At 38.5% G+C, this 26674-nt stretch overlaps 1 protein-coding gene across 5 annotated transcripts; it reads right to left on the reverse strand.

Moving 5' to 3' along the window:
- Positions 1-282: 282 nt before the first annotated feature.
- LOC125823092 (SAC3 family protein B) lies at positions 283-25612 on the reverse strand. 5 transcript variants are annotated; one of them, XM_049502515.1, is made up of 15 exons: positions 25398-25612; positions 24976-25197; positions 24559-24735; positions 16191-16421; positions 15101-15313; positions 14772-15028; positions 13000-13100; positions 12669-12884; positions 11796-12023; positions 11625-11716; positions 11444-11537; positions 10909-11001; positions 10014-10825; positions 9824-9938; positions 283-2054 (listed from the first exon to the last, which is right to left on the reverse strand). In XM_049502515.1, exons 1-15 carry the CDS (start codon positions 25487-25489, stop codon positions 294-296), a joined length of 4704 nt encoding a protein of 1567 aa, XP_049358472.1. In that variant the 5' UTR covers positions 25490-25612; the 3' UTR covers positions 283-293. The 5 variants fall into 5 exon arrangements, with proteins under 5 accessions (XP_049358472.1, XP_049358479.1, XP_049358493.1 ...); XM_049502522.1 differs by lacking the exon at positions 24559-24735; XM_049502536.1 differs by lacking the exon at positions 16191-16421.
- Between the last annotated feature and the right edge of the window lie 1062 nt (positions 25613-26674).

Consider the following 26674-nt stretch of genomic DNA (forward strand, 5'->3'; position numbering starts at 1 on the left):
TACCAAACCAAATCATGTGTCAAATTTTAAAATCTATAAACCAAACCAAACCAATAAATCTGTAAAGCTCGAGATGGAAGACATCCTTTGCATTTACAAGGATGAAAGCACATCACGAAGCTTAATGAGAGTAAGAGGTGGGAAGAATGCAGCTCTTACAACCGTCACGTTTAAAAATAATGGTAAGAGCAAAATTCCAAGACCCTTCAAAGGATGCGTAAAGCTAGACCCTTCATGATACAAAGATACATTACACATACAACAGATTTTCAGCAAGTGAGGAAAGTAATGCATTAAAAATATACTGACAAGTTTTTATCTATCATGTTCTGCTTAATCTTACATCTGTCCAGTAATTCGCCAAGTTTGTCAGTTTCTTTCATTTCCTTAATGGTCATCAGAGGTTCACTTTCACCTTCATTTAGATCTTTCATTCTATTATAACTGGCTTTTACAAATTCAACATGTCCAGCATCCTTCCCATGTTCTATTTCATTGCATGCGCCAGTTGTGGGAATTTCTTCACTGTGTGAAGTCATACCTGGATAAGGTTGGAAAGCTCTTCCTTCCCTGTCAAGCATAGCACATCCGAGAAGAGGCATCCGTCCAGCTTCAACCATTTCATCAAGAGATGGATGTGACAAATGGTAATGCGACTGTGCAGAGTCTTCAAGTTCCACAGCTCCAAGCATTGAAGTGGACAAATCATGCTTTATCAGGATATACACTGAGAAAGATGTGTCCTTAACTAACTTCATCAACTGCCAATTGAATGCCCGTTGGAAAATCATAACCCAGTTTGGTACAATGTAGTAGTATGAGTTCTGGAGTTGAAGCTGCACAAACTTCTGCATCATAACACTGGCCTCTTTTTCTGCAAGTGGCAGTACCATCAACTTGCTAATCTCTGTGAAGTACTTTGTTAGACAACTTTGAAGTTGTAATATCTGGTTTTTAACATCCACATCAGAACCTCTATGTAACCAAGATGTATCATCTAGAAAAGATGGAAATTTGCAGTCAGATATTGCACGCACAACTGGTTCAATTCTTGGAGCTAAGCTCCATCCCAGCTGTGGCAAGTGTTGGGTCACAGCTTCATGCTCATGGCTATGTTCCTCCAGCAAACCTATTTCGGGACAGGGCCAACAGGTAGGATTAGCATGAGCTGCAGCAGCTATTTCCCTCATAGACTGATCCAAGGCCTCGTTAAAGGCTGAGATACAATTGTTTGGACCCACATCACAAACATTCATTTCACCAAGAACCCCAAGCAAAGAATTCAAATGGTAGAGAACCAGTTCTCGGGCTTTTACACACTGGAGAACTGGTTGTGGTGGTGATTCATTTGCCAGCCACTTCAGTCCTCCTCTTAATTGTTCATCGCTGAAAAACCCATTCAACTGTTCCATCTGCTGGTTTTTTAGGTAAACAACACTAAAGGAATGAAGTCTTGATTCATGGACTTCATGTAGCTCCAGTTCTTTAACTATAGTGGAAGGATCTGCATTTTCCTTGCACAGTTCACTTACGATCAAAAGGGGTAACTGAGAACCAGAAGGTACAGACATTAACAGTTTATGAAGCTGATTTTTCTGAAGAACCCATGGGATACCTTCTGACAACAGGAAGAGAACTGCATTTGCACCTGCTACAGTCTCATTCAGATTCTCAAAATTAGTGTACTTGATAACTGATAAACAACAAATAAGGTCCCCGCCTGATTCGTTAAGAAGCCAATTCCTCCAAACAGACAGGCCTGGAGACGTTATTAGTGTATCATCTTCATCTTCTCTTGCAGGCATGAGTTTGGAAAGCAACCAGGACTTGGCATTCAACTGGTCCATGCCATTTTTTGGGTTCAGATTGTTTATATTATTATCCTCACAACATATTATTACTTTCCAGCAAAGGCATCTGGCAGCTGCATTTTTTTCATGGAGTGTGGTGGCAACTACATCTGAAACATTCAGCCTTGACCATGATTTTTCCTGAGTTCGGTACCATTTTGAGACAGCATGATCAATGTTGAACTCAACTGTTGTGCTATGTTGCTAAAACAAGGAGGAACAGTAGCAAATATCAGTGAAAATAAATTGACCATAAAAGTGCTCAAGGATGACGTGTATGTCCAATTTCAGACACACAGATAGCAAAACTTGTAAGTGAGATGGAGACATTCTTGTGCAGAAAGCTGACATGCACATATGAATGGAACATCTCCAGGATGGAGGAAGAAATCTTTATTTCCTTTCTGCTCTTTTGCTCCCATGGAACAGGATTAGAGATAATTTTTCACCATTTAGTAAAAAGTTAACATTATGCAGATGTCTAGGGATTGACAATAAAGATTTAAGGCTGGAGTCAAAGAAAGAAGCAGTAAAGTTCAAAACTATTTTGAGTTCATGCTGAAGCTTTTATGTCAACCTTGCCAAATAATCTGGTAAAATGACATTTTGTGAGAACATCAAATAAATTTAACAATTTGCAGAACTTGAGATTTCAACCAAGCAATTCTGTTTTTTTAACCATGTTTCTATCAACCAAGAATTTCTGTTTTTTTTAACCATGTTTCTATCAACCAAGCAATTCTCCTTGGGTGGCATTAGATTGATTTTATCTTTTTATGTGTGCATTTGTAAGAGAGGCCTCTACCCTGGGATCAGAAGATGTACTTGAATGTTTGGTGAGGAATAGACAGAGATGATGCCTCTTGTCTGTGGCATTTGGTTGGGATTCAATTCATTCCAATAACTACCCTTTGTTGGAAAATTCAGGGAGGAGGTCGTCACTGTCAAATCACTCAAAACTCTATTTGAAGACAAATGAGGAAATTATTTTCTTTACTTCTATGAGCTTGCTTACACAAATGTAGTGCTTCTGTATTTCTAATCTAGAACTTTTAGCATGCATATAATTTAATTCTTAATTTCATCATTCCCCTAGTTCATGAACAAAACAATAGATGCATTCTAAGACTGATACAATAAGCTTCTACTTCATCGACTGACATAGTTAATGTATCACCCAAATCAAAATGTTTTTTTGTCCAAAACACAAGGTTCAATTCTCGACACCCTAGGCCTACTTTACGGCAAACATTTCTCAATCAATTCATACCTATTATGCCTATTTCCACACAACAGACCTAAGGTATAGAAGTGGAAGCGGGAAGAAGAACTACACCCAAATGGTTGGAAATTTTAGGGTATCTTAGATAGATGAAATAAGGTTATCAGTATTCTGGTTGGATATGATGCCCCTCCAAACAAATAAAAGCAAGAGAAATCTAATAGTTCTCTAAACCATGAAGTGATCAACCCTTCATATGAAGAAATTGAGAAAAGCTTTTTATCAAGATATGATGACCCAGTAATAGAGCCTATGCAGCAAGAGGCAAGCTTTTAGGAGCTAAATATCTAGAAACATCAGACTTGATCACAAATAACATGAGTTACTGTGACTAGCAGAGAGATTTAGAGTGTAAATTTTAGAATACTGACAAGCATTTAAGATTTTAAAATAATAGCTTAAATGTTATGTCGATTAATTAGTCCAAAATACATCAAATAAAGTTCAAACTAATAAAAATTAGTACAGATCATATCAGTGTGAATCTAAGTTGATCGGACTCTTCACTTTCGGTGCCACACCCATGTCGACATGACATGGATGTGGGTATGGGACCTGTTAGACCCTCAGCTTGATGGTTTAAGTGGCTAGGGCTTGGCAAGGGATTTACATGATGAACCTAGCCAAGGCCCAATGACTTCGGTCAAGATCAAGTTCAATTGAAGATAGACCTTGGCATTGGCGTGGCTAAGGTATGCAAGGCAAGGTGTGGCTAAGGCATGACAAGGGCTGGGCAAAGCTAAGGCAAGGCCAGGCAATGCTGCGATCGTAGCATGGCCGTGGTTAAACAAGGTTGTGGGCTAAATGCTGGGCGAGGGTAGACAGTTCAGGAGACTGGATCAATGGCAAGTTGTGCAGGGCAGGACCTGCGCACAGTGCAGGCACGTGTAGGGATGGCAATGGGGTGGGGCGGAGCGGGGCGGGTTTTGTCTCCACCAAAAAAAAATTCAACCCGCCCCGCCCCACCCCACTTAAGCACTTCCACCCGCATCCACCCACCCCGCACCTACCCCACATCCACCCGCTCCGCCCTACCCCGCTTAAGTTTCTTCTATTATTTTCACTAAAGTTGCAATCAAATTTTAAATTATAATAAGTTTGATCCTACTAAAAAAAGTTGAATTTGAAATAATACGATCACTGTATCCATTAGAGCATTAAATATTATGATTTTCTCGGATCATAAACATTATTCTTTTTGTTTCAATTTATGTAATACAGTTGAAATTTCGAGAGTCAATAATATATTATTTTTGGGTTTGATTAAAATTTCTTTATAAATTTTTTAAATTGTTAATTATTGTAATACATAGTACTCCATATTTATGCATTTTCTCAAATCTATAAAATTTTATTATGAAAATTTCCATAAGATGGATATGTTCCCTTTCCAGATGCAAGGACTAAGGACTATGTAAATTATATAAATTAATATCCTTTTGTAACAACAACAAAAAAAAAAAATCCTTTTGTGCAATTCTTGAGGCTTTCGGTCTCATTTTGACCCTTGTGGATTTTAGCTTAAAACGAAACTTGGGTGTGGGACCCAATTTTCGTCGAAACGACTTCGGATGGAAGTCCTAATGGATCTGTTGAGTCTGGAATGCCAAATTCGATGGGGTAGAATATTTCGTTTGCGCACACGGGGTTCTGAACAAATCTCGGGCACCCCGTTGGAGAATTCTCAGTTTGAGCAAACTAGCTGAAGTGCGCTTTTAGCAACCAGAATTTAAGCCTTCAGTGACCGGATTCAACTTTTAGCGACCATTTTCGACTATTTATATCCCAAAATTTCAACTTCAGCCCTCATTTTAAAAATGTAATATCTCAAGCTTGGGAACTCTGATTAAGGTGATTTGAAGTTGTGGATGTCCGGAATCTTCGTGGCTACGCATTGGAGTGTTTGGTAAGTGTTGGGGACTCCCCATTTGAGGAATATTCTGCCCCGAAGGGATGCCAGCTCTCTTTTGTTTTCTTCAATTGGTGATTTTGATGCATGTGGTGGTTTGGGTTGTTCCGAGCATGGAATTGAGCCCCATTTCGGGGCACAAGCTCGATTAGTCGTTTAGGACTTTTGACCAAGTCAATTTCTCGGTGTGGGTCCCACATTCCCATTTTGACTCGATTTTGGGTCTATTTCCAATTGTTACGATTTTAATGTCAAAACGTCTGTAATGACGTCGTGATCGGTAATTTGATAGCGTGGTTTTCAAGCATTTCGGAAGGGGCTAGCCCTTGTGAGGTGGATTCAGAGCGCTCGTGATCAGCTTTGAGATGGCTTCAAGCTACTTTCTTGATTGAGCTTCTTAGATAATGCCTAGTATAGATTTCATGTGATTTTGGATTGTATTTGTCGGGTATTTAGCTTTCCTCTTGTTATTCCATTTTATCTTGACTCCGTAGGAGCCTTGGGCTTAGTGTGGATGTTGGAATCCTTAGTTTAGGCTTGTAGCTTCCCTTGTGGTGTAGATGACCTTGCTTATCCTTGTTAGGATTGATTCATAATGGCAATAGACTAGGCTGGACATTAGATGCTTTAGGTTGTGTTTTAGCGCCTTGTAGTTATGATTTGCTCTCTTTAAGGCTTGTTTTGGGTTGTTTTCTTTGCATTGATGCTTGTGACCTTGGTGGCTCATTGTAGCCGTGAATTGGTCCTAGTTGTGCTCAACCTGGGACTAGAGCGGTGCGATTAGGGTAGGGCGTCATCCCTTGAGTTTGCTATCCCTTTATTGATTTGAAATCTCTTCTTGATCCCTTCGCTTATTGTTTAGCGATAGGCCTGTTGTATCCTTATTGAGCTTATGATTATATTGTAGGGCCCGATGTCGTGTGCGAGGACCACTTGGATCCCAGGTTAGTACTCATCCCTTTGGTTGAGTGATTTGGTTGGTTGTGTGGTTATTTGACTTAAGTGCCTTGTTTGAATGTTGATGATGGCATGCATTGCATTGTTTGCTCATTCTCACGAGCTTTGTGGTACGATCCCGGTTCATACATTGGCATATTTATCATTCATGATGAAACACTGTTTTACTTGGCTTTTATCCACCTAGATCAATTGATTTACTGGTTTTTGAGATTACAAGACTTTTGGGACGTGCTCCTTTCCTACTTAAGATTTTAGAGGCATTTGTTTTTACTTGACTAGTCGGCACGTCGACACCCTTTCTTGCATGATCTTTGGCTACTTTGAGGTCCTCTTCGGAGTCGACATGCCCCTGAGTCACTCTTACTAGCTGGGAGGCATACGCCCATGATAGTGGACTTTCTGGCTGGGAGGCTATGACATATTGAGATCCTCTTCGAAGTTGACACGTTCCTGAGTCACTCTTGTTAGCTGCGCTGGGAGTTGACTGTGGTTGTAGTAACTGGGGCTGGGAGCCCGACTTTCGCTTTTTGAGCTTGGATTCGTGGCACTTCTCTGAGGGTCTTATTGCATCCTCTGCATTCATATGTAATGCCTATCACCAGTATACTTGTTTGTTGATCATTGATTGCACCATCCGATTTATGGGGTTCGGTTGGGTTATGATTGTTGTTTGTACCTTCCGGGCTTATGGAGTCCGGTTAGGTTATTGTTTGACAATAATCTGTACTATGTTATTGTTTTCTTGTTAGCTGATAGGCTTTGACTTTAGGATTGTGGTTGTGGGTCCTCCTAATCCTAGGTAGTTGACTTGGTATCTTAGTTACTTGCGATTAGGCTGTTGGCTAGTGTTCAAGGTACATTCTTGACTAGGCTTCTAACCCCTTGTATCCTGTTTCTATTAGGTATTGCCGATCTACTTTATCTCCTGTTTAGTTGCTTGTGATATGCTTTCCTTATTACTTGTTTATGCTTGAGTTATCTTTTGAGCTCAGTCAGTAGTCATCGACTACTGAGTACCGTTTTTGGTACTCATACTACACTTATGCTCCCTACAGATCCTAGTTTGAGTTATCGCCAATGATTTGGAGTCGTGTGGAGCAACTTGGAGTCTCGAAGACTAAGGTGAGCTCCTGGAGTTCGGAGTTGCCGGTTTCCGTCTACTTTAGGCTAGGCTTAGTCTTTATATTGTATTCAAAGACAAGCCTGTACCTATCTAGTATTTGTAAAAGCCTTGTTCTTTTATTTTGATTAGATGCTCGATTACTAACTGATACAAGGTCTTGGGATGGCTCCTTGTGTTGCATTTCTATAGACTACCCTTTCTTAGCTTCGTTATAAGATATATGCTTCTTATTGTTGACTTCCGCTTGGTAGTCAGTTGCTTATGGTTCGGGCTAAGGGTTAGGCTTACCTACTTGTGGGGTATAGTAGGTGTCATCATGACCTAAGAAATTGGATCGTGATAGTTTAGATGGGAACAAGTTATCCCAGGATTAGCTATCCTGGGATATGTTATCCCACCATGTATGTGATATAACTTATCCCATCACTATGGTATAAATGGTGGGACAAGTTATCCCAAACTTGACAACCAAACAAGACACCAAAATTATATCCCTAGACTATTTTTTTATCCCAAGACTTTATTTTTATCTCTCATACCAAACGACCACTAAGGGTCCTAGACTGCCTAGTGGGTTAGATCGGGAAGGGTTGACCCCATAACAAGACTATGCCTGATCTGGTCAACCAATTTAGGGTACTTTGACCAAAGTCAACGGAGAAATTCCAAATAGATTCAATAAAAAAAGGGCAGACCGTAGCACCAAAACTACCCGTATATGCATGGTCTGGGGACTTCCATGTTGGAGGTCTCAAGTTCAAAATCCCTTGCCAGCGAAAGCAAGGGGTTTGCCTTCTGGGTCGAGCTCGTCGCACCTGGCTTGCCTAGTGCGGGTTACCTCTCCTATGTGGTTTGCGAGCTATTGCATAGGAGTGGGGGTTTTACCCTGTACGCACCCAAAGGGTAGCAGCTGCGGGTTTTCCTTGTCATCAAAAAAAGGGTTTTATTGTACACAGCCTTACCCTTCTCAACAGATTCTACGATTTCGGTAATCAAAACAAAAGCTAAGGTGAAATTGAAGAAAATGGAATACTTTGTATATAGAAATTTCTTTGTCACCCTTTTTCATTCTCTCCTTCTAGGATTCTAATCAATATTTTCTCAAGTATTCAACATAATATCTCATAAGTTAGGTTTTATAACTCTACTTTTAGATAATTGAATTATCTTTAGCCAGGCCCCCACACCTGTATCCATATTTGGACCTGTATCCTCAAATCTTAGATCATGAAGTATTTAACTTCTAGATCCGCACCCGTATTGTACACCCACACCCGAGTCCGAGCAACATGGGTTTGAATTGAGAGAGTGGAATGTTTTGAATTCATATAACATCTTTAGAATTACATACTTGTTTTTTAATATGTTTAACTTGAGCTGAGGGTCAATCGGAAATAGTCTCTCTACCTTCTCAAGGTAGGAAATGGTTGTGCACACGCCACCCTCCCCAAACCCCACTTGTGGAATTCACTGGATATGTTATTGTTGTTGTTGTAACATCTTTAGGACTAAATAATCCACCATTTTACCCTTTAAAACTTAAATTATTAGAATATGTAGTCAGATGATATTATGAACTGATAGAGGGAGAATATGTCATTTTAAGAAAGAGGTCAAGTAATTTTAGATGGCCAAAATCGGAGGCAAATCGAGTTTTGGCCAGTGGGCACAAACACATCCTGAAAGCCCAGAAAATTCACTTTCTTCTCATGTTCTGTTGAGCCAAATATTAGTTTTCACCATTACATAGAAAAACAAAGTGAGAGAACAAGATGAACCAGCACTACCTGCAGCTTCAGCATCTCCGAAGAATATTGATTAATAGGTAATGGTTAATTACTGACTCACCAATAAAAGTAAATAGGGGTTGGAACACTCAATACTCATAGAAGTATAAATGGGTCCTATCACTCAACACTCTCAGGTCACAAACACTCCATCCTTCCCATTTTATGTCACAGATTGACCTTCCGAGGGACCTAACAATTGTTAGTCAAAACCTATGTTAATTACTAATAAAAATTATCAAAATGCAACTTGAAAAATTCTCTGGTACATAATTAGATTTTCATAATCAAACCAAGCAAAATTATCAAATTTGACCTCTAACTAAATATGATAAATAAAAAGAACATGGTAAATTATAAACCTGGCCTTCAAAATTCAAACTCTCACATAGATTAGGACACAGAAACTTGTCATCCAGACAACAAAATATAGTAAATTTGAACGGTACAGATGTATCCATTAATTTTTCAACCTTCACTTGTATTTAAGGCCTAATAAGACTAACTTCAACCAAAATAGGAAAAAACAAAGGTGGATGCAATCATGATTTAGCTGCCAGCGTGGCTTTGGTCTAGAGGTAAGAGCACAGATGTGGATTAGGCAGACGTCACGTGTTCGAGTCTTGACGCAAACAAAAGCCCAAAATTGAGTGGAGAAAGGTAAAAGGTCGGCCCATCATCCACCCAGTTTCGAACCTTACGCCAATGACCCTCAGGGATTTCTCGGTTACCAGAAACAGGTACCATGATTTAGTTAAAGTGTTTACTGTTCATGCAGTACACAGAAAAAAAAAGAGCTTTTATTACATGATACTGAGGCTGCACCAGCTCTGTATTATGAGAAAGCACGGAGGCAGAAATTTAATTGGACAAAGCTGGAGAAAAAGAAAGGAGACTTTCATCACTACTTACAATTCTGTTGGGCCACATTGGAACTCCAAGAGAGAGCGAACTCAGAGCAGCTTTAGATGCTAACTGTTTCTCCTCTCGCATCTCCCTTTTCTTTAAAGAACGTCGCTTCCATTTCCTGTGAATTGACAAGGTAAGCAGAGAAACAAGGGTAATTGCAGCAGATATGAGGTCCATGTAGAGCAAGCTGCACCTGATAATCAGTTTAAGTTTTGCCTCAGCAACTTCTTCATCATAATAAATTGCTGCTGGTTCATTAGTTTCAGCTTCCTCGCTGGTGATCACTAGTTCTTCATCTTCATTCTCTTCATCACACATGTGCTTCAATTCTGTGTCTTCTACAAGAGAACTAGCTGGCAAAACTAGAGAACTCTCCCACTCATCTCTGGCAGGAATAAATTGAATGGGCATACTTCTTGCATCAAATTGTGCAACTTCATCGTTTTTAGGTTTCCCTGAACTCCCAACTCTTGCTTGCAGCGGTACTTCAGGTTTTTCTGCACTCCGAACTCTAGCTTGTTGCTGAACCTCAAGGGAAATATGAGGAAAGAATACTGAAGGACTAGCAGGAGCCAGTAGACTTGACACCGCATGACTAGGAGGAGCCTGCAGACTTTCATATTTTATCTTCTGATAAAATTCTGTTTTAGTAATTGGAATCGCCTCTATCTCATCTTTTGGAGATGAAACAGTTTCATAATCAGGTGTGTTCTCCTCGATGGACAGTGAAGAACTATCAGGCTTGAGAAATTGAAAAGCTGAAGGTTTTTGCTGATGATCCTTATCTAACAGGGTCTCTGTTTCTTTCTCCAACACTGACTCAACATGCGGAACTGAAACATCCTCGAATATTGTCCTTGATTTTTTCTTATGGACAAGTTTTGAGCACTTGACAGGATAGTCATTGTCTACTTCCATAAATGGGCCTTCCTTCACCATATATGGTTCTTCAAACTCCTTTAATGAGAAACCATAATACTCAAGAAGGCCTTCTATGTCCTCATCCTGATACATATCCAGGAGCAGAAGTTACTCCACTCAAAAACTGTTATATAAGAACACAGCCAGCAAAAATATTCAAAAATTACCTCCATCCCAAGCCATTTGGCAACTTGGGTAACAGGGATTCCTTGGCTATTCTGCAGTCCAGAGTGTAAAGAAGCCAGGGCCTGGGTTCGTAACTGGAAACACCAAGGAAATGAAATGCTTTAACACAATGTAAATCTACAAACAGGTGAAATATTTAAAAGTTTGCCCCTATAACCTTCAACAACGGAAACTACTGCCAGACATACACGAGCATAAAATCAGTGGAGCAAAGGAAAACACTTTCAAGTTCTCTATTGCCTTAAGTCACTTATAGCGGTCCTTTCTATTTACTATGCCAAAAGAAAGCATGAACTATTTTGTTAATAATGGCAGTATTCAATCAGAATTAAATGGTCCCCAATAAAGTGGAATGAATATATAGAATTTATGCAGCTGAGATCCCAACCCATCTGAAATTGAGGCGTAATTGATTGGTTGAATTATTGAACGAAAATACGGAATTGGATAGAAGGATTGATAAAGTCGATAAATCTCGTTACTTAAATTAAAATACTTCGGAAGTGTGGGTAATACCTTCGAGAAATGAGCATGCATTAAGCAAGCTTGAAGATAGCTAGCCCTTCTTGCAAGCCGAAAGAAAGCAATAAAATTACCGGTCCTGCAGGCCCTGAAAATATAAAAGAAAAAACATTCTTAGGTGACTTTAGTGGCAAGGTTATAATAAGGTCTCCTAATGATGCAATGATGAAACAACCTTGCCACATCACGGGCAAAGAGAACTTCTGGGGTTTGCCGCATATCTGGTGCCATCTTTGCTAAATCAAGTGAAAGCTCTGCAGGTTCAACCTAGCACAAAACTCAAACTTCCACAACAAGAAAAACACTCGGAAAACAAATTCAGGAATATGCTTAATAGTTGACTTACTTTATAGCCTGGATGTTTATCAAGCTTTAAAAGTGCATAATAACCTCTAAATTCTCTCTCAGTTTCCACATTTATTCCTCTCTTCCGGTGGTCGTCATACAATTGAAATAGTTCAACTGATGTTTTATTCATCTGCTCAATATTGAGATGTGCATCAAATCCCTCAGAGAACCCCTCTCCTCTCGTGTATTCACACAATTCATGCATGGCGAGTATATGGAGCCTTATCTGAAACAAAAATGACAGGCAATAAAATTAGAATATATTTCAAAACTGAGTAACATCACTAAAATCAACAAGAACATTTAGGTGTCTTGTTTTATGTGAGATTAAGCAAAAAATTAGCTTCGGATGAAAAATTCTACTGCAAGGAACCATAGCCCCTTCATACTCAAACCCAAACCTATCTGTAAATCAAGCTTCTTAACAATTAAAATATCCCTATCGGTTGAATCAAGAAAACATAATAATATATGCTAAACTACATAACCATAATATTTTGTTACAACAATAGATCGCTTGTATGGTTTGTGAGTATAATGCAATGATTGATTGTAAACCAAATTGACCTTTGTGAATAAGCAGATGCCAATTTTTGTCCATCCCATTTTCCAGATAGAGCATGTTGAGATTTTATACTCAGAAAAATATGGCTAATTTATGCATACCTTAAAAAGTTACTAGATTATAAGTTAACTCATCAGTATCATGGTGTATATCTCAACATTAGGATGAGTTTAAATGATTCACATATAAAGCCTCTGAAAAGTTGATAGAAGTTTCACTTAAAAAAAACCTCCCGGAAGAATAGATAATGATAAGACAAAGATGCTTGAAAGCAATATAACAAGACACATGGCCAAAAATATCAACCATTTGCTCCAGCATATTAACAGCTTCACGGTTGAAAATATGTTGCATCCTCAAATCCATACGGATTGCACGCATCCTGTCCCATAAGAAGTTATACAGGCGAAGAAAGCTTTCTCCGTAAGGCTGCTCTAGCAAATTCAAAAGATAATCCATGGTCTTCTGTAAGATTGGCATTGGACGTATGAGCACAGCTTCCCTCTCAGCTGTCCTGGTGTACTGAAAAGAATCATTTGGCAATGTTCATCAATTCGTTCTTTCTATGCTCTCATGAACTTTAAACTTTTTCTATTATCTTAAATGCGAATAATACTTAAGAGTTCCCAATAAAGACCTTTTTGACAGCAAGCAATTTACTGGTTTGGTTTCTGTCTCCATCCAAACGCTCATATTGGTCAAGATCTCCTTTCCTTTCTCGTTCTGCTCTTTCTGATTCTGCAACAGAAAAAAATTCAGGAACAAGTTCGACATTTGGTGAGAAATTTATTACCTGAACAAAATAAACTTCACTCGTGAGTTTGACACATGAACCACAAGCTAACTTCTGCTCCAGACCAATAAAAGATACAGTAAGGATTTTTGGAGGTATATAGCTTCCAGTTTCTTAAAGAGGGCCACCAACAATTGGGGAGTGCTTATTGTGACTTACGAAGAGAACATCGTCAAGTTCAAGGCACGATTCCCGGAGCCAGCACTGTAGCTCGAAGTTCTGGTGACAAGAGTGATGGTGTTTGAGTCAATAAGACAGATAAAAGGAATCAACCAAGGATTAGGGATTTAGGGCTCTTTGGTAATTTAGAGATAGTGCCATAGTGGAGGGGATGCAATTGACATTTCAGAAGACTATATAATAAAAGAGAGACAATATGGTGGGGGTTGAGTTCAGCATGTAAATTTGGGAAGATTGGACGGGCAGAAACAACAAAAGAAAAAAGACTTTTGGTTGTTAAAACTTTGACTACTTTTATTTAATACGACAATCCAGAAGGTTTACAATTGTCACAAAAATAAGGGCTTTCAGTTTCTCTGTGAACAAGAAAATGATTTATTATACAATAAGCTAAACCACAATCAGCATCAAAGAAATAATTTAAGCCACAATAATACATCCTTAGAACTCAGGTTTCCCTCCACCAAAGCCAGTTACCTTCAAGAATTGCACCACTGTCTCTTTCCTCTAGTCATTACTTAATGGAATAGAGACTAAAGCAGTTAAACTTACAACTATTTTACTTTTTTTTTATGAGGGGGTTAGTAACAACTTTTCTTTTTTTACCTGTAACTACTTTTCTTTCCCTTCCAACCCATAAAATTTTTCACATACCCTTCCCATTAGTGGTCTAGCTCAGTGGTGGATCCATAATTTTCATACCGGGGGTTCGAAAAATAAATGTCTAAACGTGTGAAAAAGACAACAAAACACAAATCCAAGGAAGTAGAAATATATAGTTTATAGGTACAAAAAGTTAGTTCTTTTTAGCTGAAACTAAATGAAGAGAAGCTAAAAAAAAATGAATTGTTCACAATGGGATTCGAACCCTGGATGCGAAGGTCAATTTTAAAGGAGTATACCACTATGCTACAGCTTGCTTCTTGTTCATGAGGGGGTTCAAAATTAATATATCTAACATAAATACAGAAAATTTACTTTATATATACAGTGTAATTTTTTTTCCGAGGGGGTTTGGGTGAACCCACGTGGATCCGCCCCTGGTCTAGCTTAGCCGCAGCAGTCGGAAGTGGAAAATACCATTTGCTGGCATAACTTATTTAATTCTTTCTGAATTGTCCCGTGAAGAGGCAGGACATTTCCAGCAAAGTTGAAGATGGAGGCTGAGAAGAGAAGAGAAGAGAAGACAAAGCAGCAGAGGTTTATAAGAGTTAGAAAGAATCCCTGTTAATCTGCATGTTATGTTATTCTCACCTATAACTAAATCCGGAGGAGAAGGGGGACATATAAGAGAAATTTGATGAGGAAAAGCTGATTTTTTTGTGAGATCACATGATCACGCAAGCCATTGACGTAAATGGACAAGTTAACTCATCATGGCAACTGCATAACTTTCAACAAGTGTGTTAGATAAGATGAATAATTGGACAACGTACCTGGACACATATCAGGACATGACCCAATTATGACACCAGAAGACTCCGACCCTTGATAATCAGATAGCAGATTGCCATCTGAGAAATCATCAGTTGAATCTACAATATCTTCCGCAGAAAATTTTGGTCTGTCCACAACAGATTGATACTGACTCATTGAAGGACCCTTCTGAGGAATACTAGAATCATCTCGTGCATTTTGTTGGCTTAGATCATCCTTGAAACGAGCTAAGCGCTTTGCCTTCGCCTCAGTTTCTCTGTCAACAAGAAAAGGATTTACAAAATAATAATCTGGTAAGGATGACATGCTAATCTGTATAATTTCTTACCGTTGAATATCATCATCTGCATGATTGGAGTCATACTGAAGAACTTGATCAGATGAAGGTACGGAAGGAAACTTGGTCCTTTTGGGAACTGGAAAGTGCATTGGCTTACTCAGATCAACTTCAACATTGACACTATATCCAGACATTGAGGATTGAGGAGCTAGAGAGTCAGGGGGGGCATTTGACCTCAATTTGGAAGGAGAGGTAGACGGCCTGAACAAACATTTGAAGAAAGCAGGAAATCAATGGCCAATTGGTTTACTCTACTTTTTTTCTTCACATTCAACTGTATAGATCCTTTTTTGCACTACTGTCAATAACAAGAGTTCTCCTGAGACCACTTGATCTTCTTAGTTTGAGCCAATACTGACTCAACTTGTGCTGCAACGTAACAGATTATGGCAGATGTATATAAAATGTTGTTGTCAAAACACAATTTCATCGGCTTCTTATCAAAGTCTTCTTCAGTGGCCAAAAGCAATCGAGATACTTATCCAACCACGATGCACGATGGAAAACACAATTTCTTAGTGAGCATATAAGTCATTGTGCCAGTTCTATGTAACTTGCACAAACAAAGAACTTATCTCGAGTATAAATTACTATTAGATCACCACTCTCAAATGGTTCAGTTTGACTTTCAGCTTTGCATTGAGCTAACTAGCAAGCAGAATGTCAGGATGCTCTGATCACAAGCTCCCACCGAGTTTGTTTTGTTCACATTCCCTATTAATGCAAGAATCTACAGTAAACATGAAATTTACTTTTCTTCTATTATTCTTGTTTTTGTTGGAATCAACAAGTTCTATAAGCAAAAGGCTCCCCTAATAATTGCTTGACAGAAAAACAGAAAATTTACAGCCATACATGGCAGGCTCAGGCATCCAATAATAATTGCTAAACATAAGAAAGAAATTTACAACATAGGTAGCTATAGTAATAGTTCTAACGAAAGCCTTTACAAGAAATATAGTTTGAATATGCATAAAATATGATATCCTGCACCTTTCAAGCAAGCCTTTTCATTGACATTCTTTGTGCTTGTTAAAATAAAGACACAAAATTGGCAGTCAGGATTTTTCTGTCATACCTTTTGGATTCACGTAGACCAAGAGCTGATTTCTCAAAAGAAGCCACGTTAGGAGGTGACTGAGGCGGGGACCTCGTTCTTTTTGAGACTTGATCTGCATGCTTCACTGGGATCTGTCTTCCAGGGTCATAATTTGTTGGAATCGAGGGCAGCCTTTGGTGAGGTAATCGAATTGGAAAGTTATGAAACGGCTGGGATGAGTTTCCCCGCATATGAGGGGGGAGCGAAGGCCTTCATGACAAACCCATAATAAAATAGAGTTAGAAACTTCCATCTGAAGAATTGCCTACCAGCAGAAGTCCAGCTACAAGTGGTAAATAGTGTTCGATTCCAAATTGCTACATTTCTACACCTAAGGGTGTGGGCCTAGTGATCAATGAAGTGGTTGGGTCTCAAGTTCTAATCACAATGGAAACAAAAAACACTAGATGATTCTTTCCATCTGTCCTAGCCTTGGTGGACGTAGTAACCTAGTACCTATTGTCAATGGCGGAGCGGAGCCAGAAATTTTAACAAGGGGGTTCAAAATCTGAGATGTAAACACACGAACTAGTGGAAAGGGGTTCGACATCTATTATACATACCTAAAAAATAATTTTAACCATGTATAAATAGTAATATTTTTCGCCGAGGGGGTTGAACCCCCTCATTATATGCTGTCTCCGCCCCTGCCTGGTGTTGGCGGGAGGTGGCAGGTACCCTATGAAATTAGTCGAGGTGCGCAAAAGTTGGCCCAGACACAACAGCCATAAAAAAAACATAAATTTTGGGACAAAAGATGACGCTTTACTTTTTAAAACTTCTTAACATAGTATTACGATAAGCATGTGAAGCATGAGAAATCCTCATTAAAAACAATTAAACAGGAAAAAATATTAATTGGGGTATAATAATTAGCAGGACTTCAAGAGGGGATCAAAAGATGCGTCTAATCAGCCACTGTAGGATTAGAAAAAAGAATAGCCAAGAAGTGCACCAAGCACTCCAATAAAATATCTTTCCATATACTTGTCAGATAGAATATCAAATCATCAGAATCCACTGCACCCAGCCATCAGACAAATGAAATTGCTTGCATTGACTTTATAAGCTTCTTCAGAGTTGTAGAACATCAGCCAAGAATAAGATAATGAAAAATTGATGGGGAAGAACAAAAAAAAACTAAATTAAACACATGCATGATCTTACAAGGTATGCAGTGAGAGACGTAATAAATTATTAATCAAATATAACAAACAAATTTCCTCATGCAAGAGCCTTTTTAAGCTTGCCAGATGTTCAACGTAACAAGATTCTCCAACAAACATAAACCATGCAAACATCAAAGACAACTAAGCTGATTCATAACCAGCACTTCAGTCATCGAATAGTTCACTTCGAAGACTACTAAAATAAGATTTTTTTTAATCAACAGGCCACAAGACAAACCAGATTTCTTTATTTCTTCAAGGTATCTACACTATGAGATTACTCAATTAAAAAATAAAGATTCACACATGTGTAGCATGTAGTGGCACGCAACCTAGTATCTTTGTTGAGCTGAGAGCCAAGAGCTAGCGAGATCTATGAGATAGGCAAACAATATTAAGTTTTGATGATTAACAAACATATGCAAGAACCAGTTATTAAACATGTCTCAAATAAGGTTTGGTAGTGTTTATGACAAGGAACTACTGAACAACCAATTCCTTAGCATATCTACTACTGTACTGCAAGAGCTGTAAGTACAGAAGTAGCGAAGGAACCAAGTCCTTCGACTACAAAGTACACTGGAAAAAGACTGTTGATCAAGCGCAAAGTAGATTACATGTGCATTGAAGGATTCCTTGAGGAATTAGGATTACGGCTTATACTATGGAGCAAGGAACAAGAAAGCGTTATGGAAATATTTACTATATTTGCAGATGAGGAAAGTGTTCTGGAACTAGGAGAAAACAAAAGGAAGCCGATGCGTGAAGGAGGAAAAACCAAGTCAAACTTGAATTAGGTTCTTGGATTCTTAAGCTAATCCATGTTAAATTAGGAGAACAAAAAACGACCATCCTACTACATAAAGATCACAGAACATTGATGTTGCTCAAGACAAGAGACTCAACTGCACAAACAAAGAGAGATTACTTTGTGAGAGAATCTTCAGCTTGAGAGAGAGTCATGGCAATGATAAAATAACCTGTTCCTATCAAGCTTTATCATTACGGTTCTCATTGTCTAGTTTGATTGTAACTATTATATTCCTAGTGAATTTGTATTAGGTGTTCAAGTTGTAAGGGCTTTATTGACTGGGTAGAGTCTTGAAAGAAGTAGCTACAATTAGGAAGAATTGTAGAGGGGGAAGGTACTACGAGGTAATCCTTCGTTATAGATTTGTAACCTAAAACAGTTGCTCAAATTTAGTGGTAATTTGAGGGAAAAGTGATTTTTGACTCCAACAAGCAAGGAGTTTTCCACGTAAAAATCCTTGTGTTGATGTATTAGTCTGCATTTACTTCTTGCATAGTTGCTAAAGAACCTGGTTCTTCAGTACATAGGTGGCAGCATAAATTATCAATCTTGCTTTGGTTCAGCCGGCAGCATGGATTGCATATTCGACTGCAGATACTTTGAGAAGGGAAAAATCCAGTAGATGGTACTTATGAGAAAAAGTCCAAGACAGGACGTCAATAGTTGGCTACTGCACTGGCAAGTTGCTAATCAGATGCTCACCAATGTCTGAACATGTTTCGGGTTGAACTCATCATGCCCACTTTGTGAAAAGGAATTGCTACTAACCAGGAACTCGGAAAAGAGGAAATGTGTACTGATGGAACTTGTTTTGGGTTGAATGTTCCATGTTCCAACATGCACGGAATTTCTATTATGTAGGAAATCTAGGAAAGAGGTAATGTAGTCCGAAGCGAAGTAAGAACTTTTGAAGGGATAGAGAACTTCTCTTATTAAATTTCTGTTTTCCTTTTTCATACATTTTACATGGCAATTCCCAAGGTATAGAGACTGGTTGTTCTTTGTGGATAATTGTATTTCTTTTTAAGGCATTACGTTGCAGCCTCTTCTACCAAGTTTTCCCGTTTTTCATTATTAAAATTTATAAGTATAAAGAGGTCTAAAAAGGAACATATGAAATATATCCAATAGCTTTTAAAGAACAATATATAATATTGCAAATTATTTTGGCTTAAATTTATAAGTATAAAGAGGTCTAAAAAGGAAAATATGAATATATCCAATAGCTTTTAAAGAACAATATATAATATTGCAAATTATTTTGGCTTCTGATCCCTTATAGTGTCAAAGAAACCAAACTGATTTTGTATTTTCTCTGTCAGGCAGTAGTCCCTTTCTTTTTCAAATATGAGACAAGTTAGTGAAGCTAATAAAAGGATCAAGCCTCTCTTCTGTATGATTTTGTGCTAATTCTATCTCAAAACTTAAAACAGAAATGCTTTGTGAAAACGGAAAGTATCCATGATCACAGATACTTCCCTCAGCTTAGAGGATGATCAGTTGATCATAATTTCAAGATAAGAATGGACGAATGTACTGCCTATAAGCTTTGCTATCTTCTCATAGACATAACCAATGCCTCAACTAGAAAAGGATGTCAAGATCACAACCACTTTGATCAGATAGTAGTTAAGACACCACCCAAACCTCCATTTCTTCTTACTGATAGCAATCCTATTTATTTGTCAACCCTTTAGACCAGCCAAAGTGGACTATACCAAGAGTCAAGATGTTATATAGGAAATGGCCTAGGGAAGTGGCAGCTTAATGGAATTTGTGCCCTAAAGCCAAACCTTACCAAAGGCCTTAAATATATTCTATTCATTTTTTCTGTCTTAGTTTGATCCGATGTGAAGTTTAAGAATGTAAGACTTCGTGTATACCATACAATTTTTTTTTAATCTTCTGGTCTTAAACATGGCATGTCATTCCTATATGAGAGTGTATCATTAATACTATGACAAAAAGTACAATTAGAAACTTATTAAATACGACACATCTTTTTAAGACAGATAAAAAAAGAAATGAGACACATAAATTAAGATAGAGGGAGTATTTGATAAGACTGATATATATTTTTATTTTTATATATGAGAATCATACAGAAAACGTAAGAAAAAATAAAAAGAATATGTAATTCAAATCATTTACAGCTCATTTGGACAATAGTTGGCTGAAGTTGAAAAATGCCAGTTTAAACTGAAAAAAAAATATCTGGATATTGAAACTGTGTTTGGACATGAATCTCACTTGGAAAAAGTTGAATCTTGTAAGTGAAGATCATTATTTCATTTTAAATACGGAAAAGGGGTAAAATTGCCCCTGAACTATGAGAAATAGACCACTTACACCCTTCGTTACATTTTAGGATAAAAAATACCCCGTCGTTATCCCAAGAGATCACAAATACCCCTCAAGAGTTAACACCCAAAAATTTTAATGACGTGGCAAGCCACGTGGACTGATCTCTCCACCTAAGCTGCCAACTGGGATTTCCCATTTCATTCTTGACCAAATCCTAATTCATCCTCCCAAATTAAACCCTAGTTTTGAGAGAGAAAAATGAATCTTCTCCATCAAAGTTTCAAGTAATGTCCAAAGGCTCCATTAATTGAATTGAGAAAGTGAACACTCGTCTGACATTGGCCTTTGTCATTGCCGTAATCACATTTTTAGTACCAATAACTGGTGGCTCCACCATTTGTTCCATCAACATTTTATTTGACAAGAAAATAAACTACTAAAAGAAATTAGAAGCTAAACGGTAGCAGAAGAAAAATTATATAGAAAGGATTATTTTTTCTTAGTAATCCATAATTTTTCTTGTGTTCACAACGGGTTGTGTTCAAAACGGAAAATCGGTAGTGTTGGCTGAGCAACGATTGGAAAAGTTAACGATTTAATAAAATTGAACCAAAATGGAATGATTCCAACAGAGGTATGGTAGGAACTAGAAACAAACCACGATAATTGAATCAATGAGTTACGTCGCTAACAGAAAAGAGGTGGCAGACGTTCGATTTGATCTGATGACTAGGGTACCGGAGTCGGTGCCGGCAGTGGTGGAATTAGGAGGTGTAGATGCAGCGGTCTACACATGGGAATCCTAGTTGGCAGCTTAAGTGGAGGGATAAGTCCACATGGATTGCCAAATCATTAAAAATTTTGGGTGTTAACTCTTGAGGGGTATTTGTCATTTCTTGGGATAACGACGGGGGTATTTTTGATCCTAAAATGTAACGGAGGGTATAAGTGGTCTATTTCGCATAGTTCAGGGGCAATTTTGACCCTTTTCCGTTTTAAATAAATTATAGATATACATCATAGAATAGTATTTAGTATTTTTGGGGTCTAAATGAAGTGCTTTACTTTCTTTAGGCTTGACACTACCTTAGGGTAGTGTATTACTTACATACTAGAAAATCAAGATGTTGTAAGCAAGGTAAGTCTAGACTTGCTGCAAATGCCTTCTTAAAATTTACCAATAATTAAGGTCTATGTATTTATTGGTACTTCATCCTTCAGCAACTTATACCCAACCATACATGAATTTATAACCTAAGTGATCACAACATCTAAGTTCGAAGGACGGAGACTGTCACGACCCAAATCTGAGCCATGATGGCATCCACTGCAACCCACCGAGTGGACAAGCCTAAACCCAAACACATGATGCGGAAGAAGCAATCATAACTTTAGGTTCACCGTTCTCACCAGTACAGGAGCAAGTGTCTAGTAGTCTCGCGGATTTATATGATAACGTTTGTATCTAATCTTTGAGAGGCTATAGGGCATTCTTAAGAATACTTCACTGTTCTTGTTTCTCGTGCGTTGATGGTTGTACCAATGTCTAAACTTTGTTTGTTTCACTCTTCTCAGATGGCTAGGACAAGGTCGACTACGAGCGGGCGAGAGTCTCCTTCACCTCAAGGTGGAGCCCCAGAGAAGGGTAGAGGCAGAGGTCAAAGGCGAGCACATACTCCAGCCCGAGATCGAGATCAGAAGCGGGCACCAGCACTAGAGCCCGAGATAAAGGTTGAGCATGTTCAGCATCAGCGGAGGGTGTGGAGCTAGCCCAGTCTCAACCCGAATTTGTGTCCACGCTAGTATTGCAGGACACTTTGGCCAGGATCCTCAGTTTCATGGAGGGTATGTCTTAGGCGGGTATTATGCCTAGCACTTCAGCAGGACCACAGGCTAGAGATGAGGCACAGACTTCAGCCCGAGCATGGGCACAAGGTACTTTTGCCCCACAAGTATATCATGTTGTTGCGACTCCTCGTACACTGAGCCAACAGGTTCTGACTTTTGCTCAACCTATGGCTCCTAGGCCAGCTATGACTTCTGAGGAGCACAAGATGTTGGGGTTGTATATCAGATTGGGTCCTCCCAGGTTCACCAGTGTTGCGGGCGAGGATGCCCACAAGTTCCTATTCAACTGCCATGAAAGGTTGCATAACCTTGTGTTAGTCGAGTCCCATGGGGTTGATTACACTACTTACCAGCTTGAGGGTCCAGCGAAGCAGTGATGGAGATCTTATTTAGATTGCAGACCAGTCAAGTCAACTTTGATGACTTGGGCTCAATTCTACGAGGCTTTCTTAGAGAAGTATGTACCTTGTAGCCTGAGTGAGCGGTTGCGAGATGAGTTCACAGATCTTACTCAAGGATCATTCATCATTGTCAGTTGCAGAGTATGAGACACGGTTCCATGAGTTGGCTAGGCATGCGGCTATGCTGATGCCGACAGAGCACAAGAGGGTGATCATATTTGTCAGAGGACTATCATTTCCGCTTCAGTTGGCGACAAATTCCTATAGGTAGTTGATCATACACGCACCAGTGAGGGGATCCATCGTAAGCCCATGGAGGCAGCGACAAGAGGCCATGTCATCAGGGTGGTTTCAGCAAGTCTTAGTCCCGTGGTAGAGGGTTTTAGGGCCAAGGTTATCCCTAGCAGTTTCAAGCTGGTACAGGCAACCTTACAGCTTATTGATGGTGGCTCCGCAGGTGCTAGTGGGTAGATGGTTCAAGCACCGATTCAGACTTCTCGAGGTGCACATTCAGGGTATTCAGGCCAATTAGGTCCAGCTGAGTCATCATATAGGGTCAACAAAGGTTGTTATGAGTGGCGCATTTGGCCACTTTGCTAGAGAGTGTCCTAGGGATCAATCTTCAAAATATCAACAGGTTCAGGCATTCGGGGCTCCGATTCAGTCGACTAGGGGTGGTCCTAAGGTACTAGAGGTGGTCCTCAAGCAGGCACATTGAGTGGTCAAAGTGGACACGACCATATGTATGCTTTTTTGGGGAGGCACGAAACAGAGACATCGGATGTTGTTATCACATGTACGATCTTTGTTTGCCATCAGCATGCTTATGCTTCATTTGATTGGGGGTCTACCTTTTCATATGTGTCTACCTATTATGCTACGCGATTAGATTTGTCTTGTGAGCCGATGTATGTGCCTTCGCGTGTAGTTACCCCTATAAGTGATTCTCTAGTAGTGGGTCGGGTATATAGAGCTTGTGTGGTGACCATCTAGGGGTACGACACTTGGGTAGACCTTATTGTGTAGATATGGTGGATTTCGATGTGATCCTAGGCATGGATTGCTTGTCTCTCTATCATGCAATCTTGGATTACTTCTCCAAGACTGTTACTTTGTGCATGCCTGATTCCTCCTCTGATATTGACTGGTTCTGATAGTCATATTTCGAGGGGTGTGATCTCCTACTGATATATGACATGGCCCTTTTTCCTACATATACTATTCTTGTCTTTCGCTTCTATTATTGTTATTACTTAAACTGCTTCTTCCGCATCTTGTGTTTGGGTTTAGGCTTGTCCACTTGATAGGTTGCAGTGGATGCCATCATGTCCCGAATTTGGGTCGTGACAGATATGTTTTGACATCCCAAAAGCTAGAATAGACGGCATTCAAGAGGAGCCATCTCCAATTAAACCTTCTTTCCCAATTAAGGTACATCAAACCCTAAGTGGTTCTTTGGTGATTGGTTAGAGTTATGCAGGTACTAATAATACACAGTTAGTTATGGACGGACTTAGAGAGTGTTTGGATTGGCTTGGTTTAAAAATAGCTTATAAGTTAAAAGCCATAAGTTGGTCATATCCAACTTTTAGCTTTTAGCTTATTTTTGTACTTTTCTTGGCCTAAAAGTAAGTGCTCAAAAGCACTTCTTATCTTTCCTAAACACTACAAAAAGTCATAAGCACTTAAAATAAGTCAATCCAAACACCCTCTTAGACTGTCACTTGAGTACTATATGCATATGCTAAAAAATTCAGACAATACTTAATTTAAAAAAGACCAAGAGAGAGAGAAGTCATTGAAGCCAAACTAACCGTTGAGCTCCACCAAGAGGAGGAATATTGCCCTCTGTGTGAAGATTGTTATGAAAAGCCAATGGAGGTGACCTTGTACTCTTGGGAACCAATGGACTCTCATTCCAAAACAATGGAGATGATTGATTTTGTTGGGAGACAAAGGGGCCCTGATCACTGGATATCAAATCTGAACGACTACCAAAAAAGGGTGGAAGAATTAGATAGCTCAGTGTGCACTTTAAGTGAAAAAGTAAACAATTCCACACTGTAAGCACTAATAAACAGCTCAATATATTCTGCCACAAAAATGCTTATAGAGTTGTTTAGGACAGACATTACTCATGACAAGTTACATCAAGAATCAAAATGGAATGTTTCAAGTAACGGAGAAGAGTGTTTTTGTGTAAAAAAAAAAACAAGGAAATAAAAATGTACCTTCCCCTCATGGTCCTGGAGGCTCCCAGAATCTCTGCATCAGAAGAAAATGAAGTACGTGGCCCTGTTGTTCTCAAATCTTGAAGTCGGGAACCTCTAACACTAGCAGAGAGGGCAGTTTCAGGTAAAGGCGGCACTACTTGGGGAGACTGTTGGTGGGCTTGGGCATCATAATCATGGTAGATGTATTTTTGTCCATTACCCCATTTAGGAAGAGTGTCACTGGGTGATAAATCAAAAATATTCAGTTAACGTATAATATATAATCTCTGAAAACCATGATAGTAAAGTTCTCGTTTGAATTTAGTATTGCAAAAATCACCCTAATGGCAACTAGTTAACTTTATTCCAAAATTCAATTCAAGGTGTGGAAAACAGCGAAAAGAAGCATGAAAATAGTTTCGAAAACCCTAGTAAAGCACCTGGTAGAAGGAGTGCGAGAATTCCCAAAAGGGGTTTGCGCTTTAGGAGGGGCAATGGGGCCTGTATTCTTCCCGAAACCCTGAAACGCCATTAAACCTTATACAAAAACAGCAATCAATATGAATATGAATTCTTCAACTGCATCTCGGATTCTCAATCGCCTCCTGCTTCCCTCAGTTTACCTTTCTGCTATTTTCCAATTAGGTTAAAGGAAATGTAAGAAATTGATCCCAAAAATTGCTCATTAATTTCTTCTCAAACGAAATATATTTAAAAAAGAGGAATTATTCAAAATATTAATATTTTAGCATTTAACATGATACAATAACCACATTTTTGAATAGTTATTAAAAATATCAATCTTTTCGTTGTTATGTATTTGATTTATATTTTTTTTTAATTCGTTTTAATTGAAAGAATACAATTATTTACTAACAGAAGGGAGAAAATTTTTTTAAAAGAACATATCACTTAAAATTTGCATCAGTTACAAATTCAATATTTTTAAAAAGGAACACATCACTAAAATTGTCATCGGTTACAAATCCAAAAAAAATGACAAGGAACTCATCCCACTTGTTCATCAAATTTCTAATATCGATTTTTAAATTTTCATTCATAATACTCAATCTCTGTTGAAGTGAATTTGATTACATTTGTGTTTTTTTTTCTGATTGGAAAGAAGATTTTGAAAACGGGTATAATTTCGTTGACAAACAATTTTGGAGAAGGAATTCCCAACTGGAACTTCGATATTATCGGTGAAATACAAAATAGATCAAGTTTTCGTTAACTGTTGAATCATTAATTTGTTTAGAAGTTTTTACATGAAAGTTTTTAATTTTGTTGGGTAATTATAATTTTTTTTTTATGACGAAGCAGAGTTTTACTAATGCACAAGTGAAACATCTTTTTACATTTGGATCACCTCTTCTCAAGTTCTTTTCATTATTTTTTTTTCATTTGAGAATTCAAACTTTGACTTTTCACTCACTTTATTCGGAATATCCTTTATTTCATCAAATTCTCTTTTTAATTTCCATTTTTCAAAACATTTCATCACAATGTTTTTTTTTTTAAAGAGGGGTTCCTTCTTTGTGTAACAAACTTCAAAGTTGAGTCTCATTTCATCTTTCTTTTCCCTTTACTTGCCTTTCATTCCTGCTTCCTTTCCATACCCCCAACTTAGGATTTTGGCTTATATTGGCTATTCAAACATAGCAATACTTCAAAAAGGATTTTGGGTGAGAAGGTGGGACAATGGGACAATTTGGCT

Source organism: Solanum verrucosum, unplaced genomic scaffold, assembly GCF_900185275.1.
Source record: "Solanum verrucosum unplaced genomic scaffold, falcon-dt-bn FXZP01000301.1, whole genome shotgun sequence".
In the NCBI taxonomy this organism is placed as follows: Eukaryota; Viridiplantae; Streptophyta; class Magnoliopsida; order Solanales; family Solanaceae; genus Solanum; species Solanum verrucosum.

Bases quoted from the DNA above. Each gene is read 5' to 3' on its own strand.
- LOC125823092 (XM_049502515.1), bottom strand. From the start codon at position 25,489: ATGGCGTTTCAGGGTTTCGGGAAGAATACAGGCCCCATTGCCCCTCCT. The intron at 24,736-24,975 runs GTACATTTTTAT...CTTTTTTGGTAG, and splicing joins TCCAGGACCATGAGGGGAAG to TCGTTCAGATTTGATATCCA. The intron at 10,826-10,908 runs GTAATTTTTGAA...GATATGTATCAG, and splicing joins CCAAATGGCTTGGGATGGAG to GATGAGGACATAGAAGGCCT.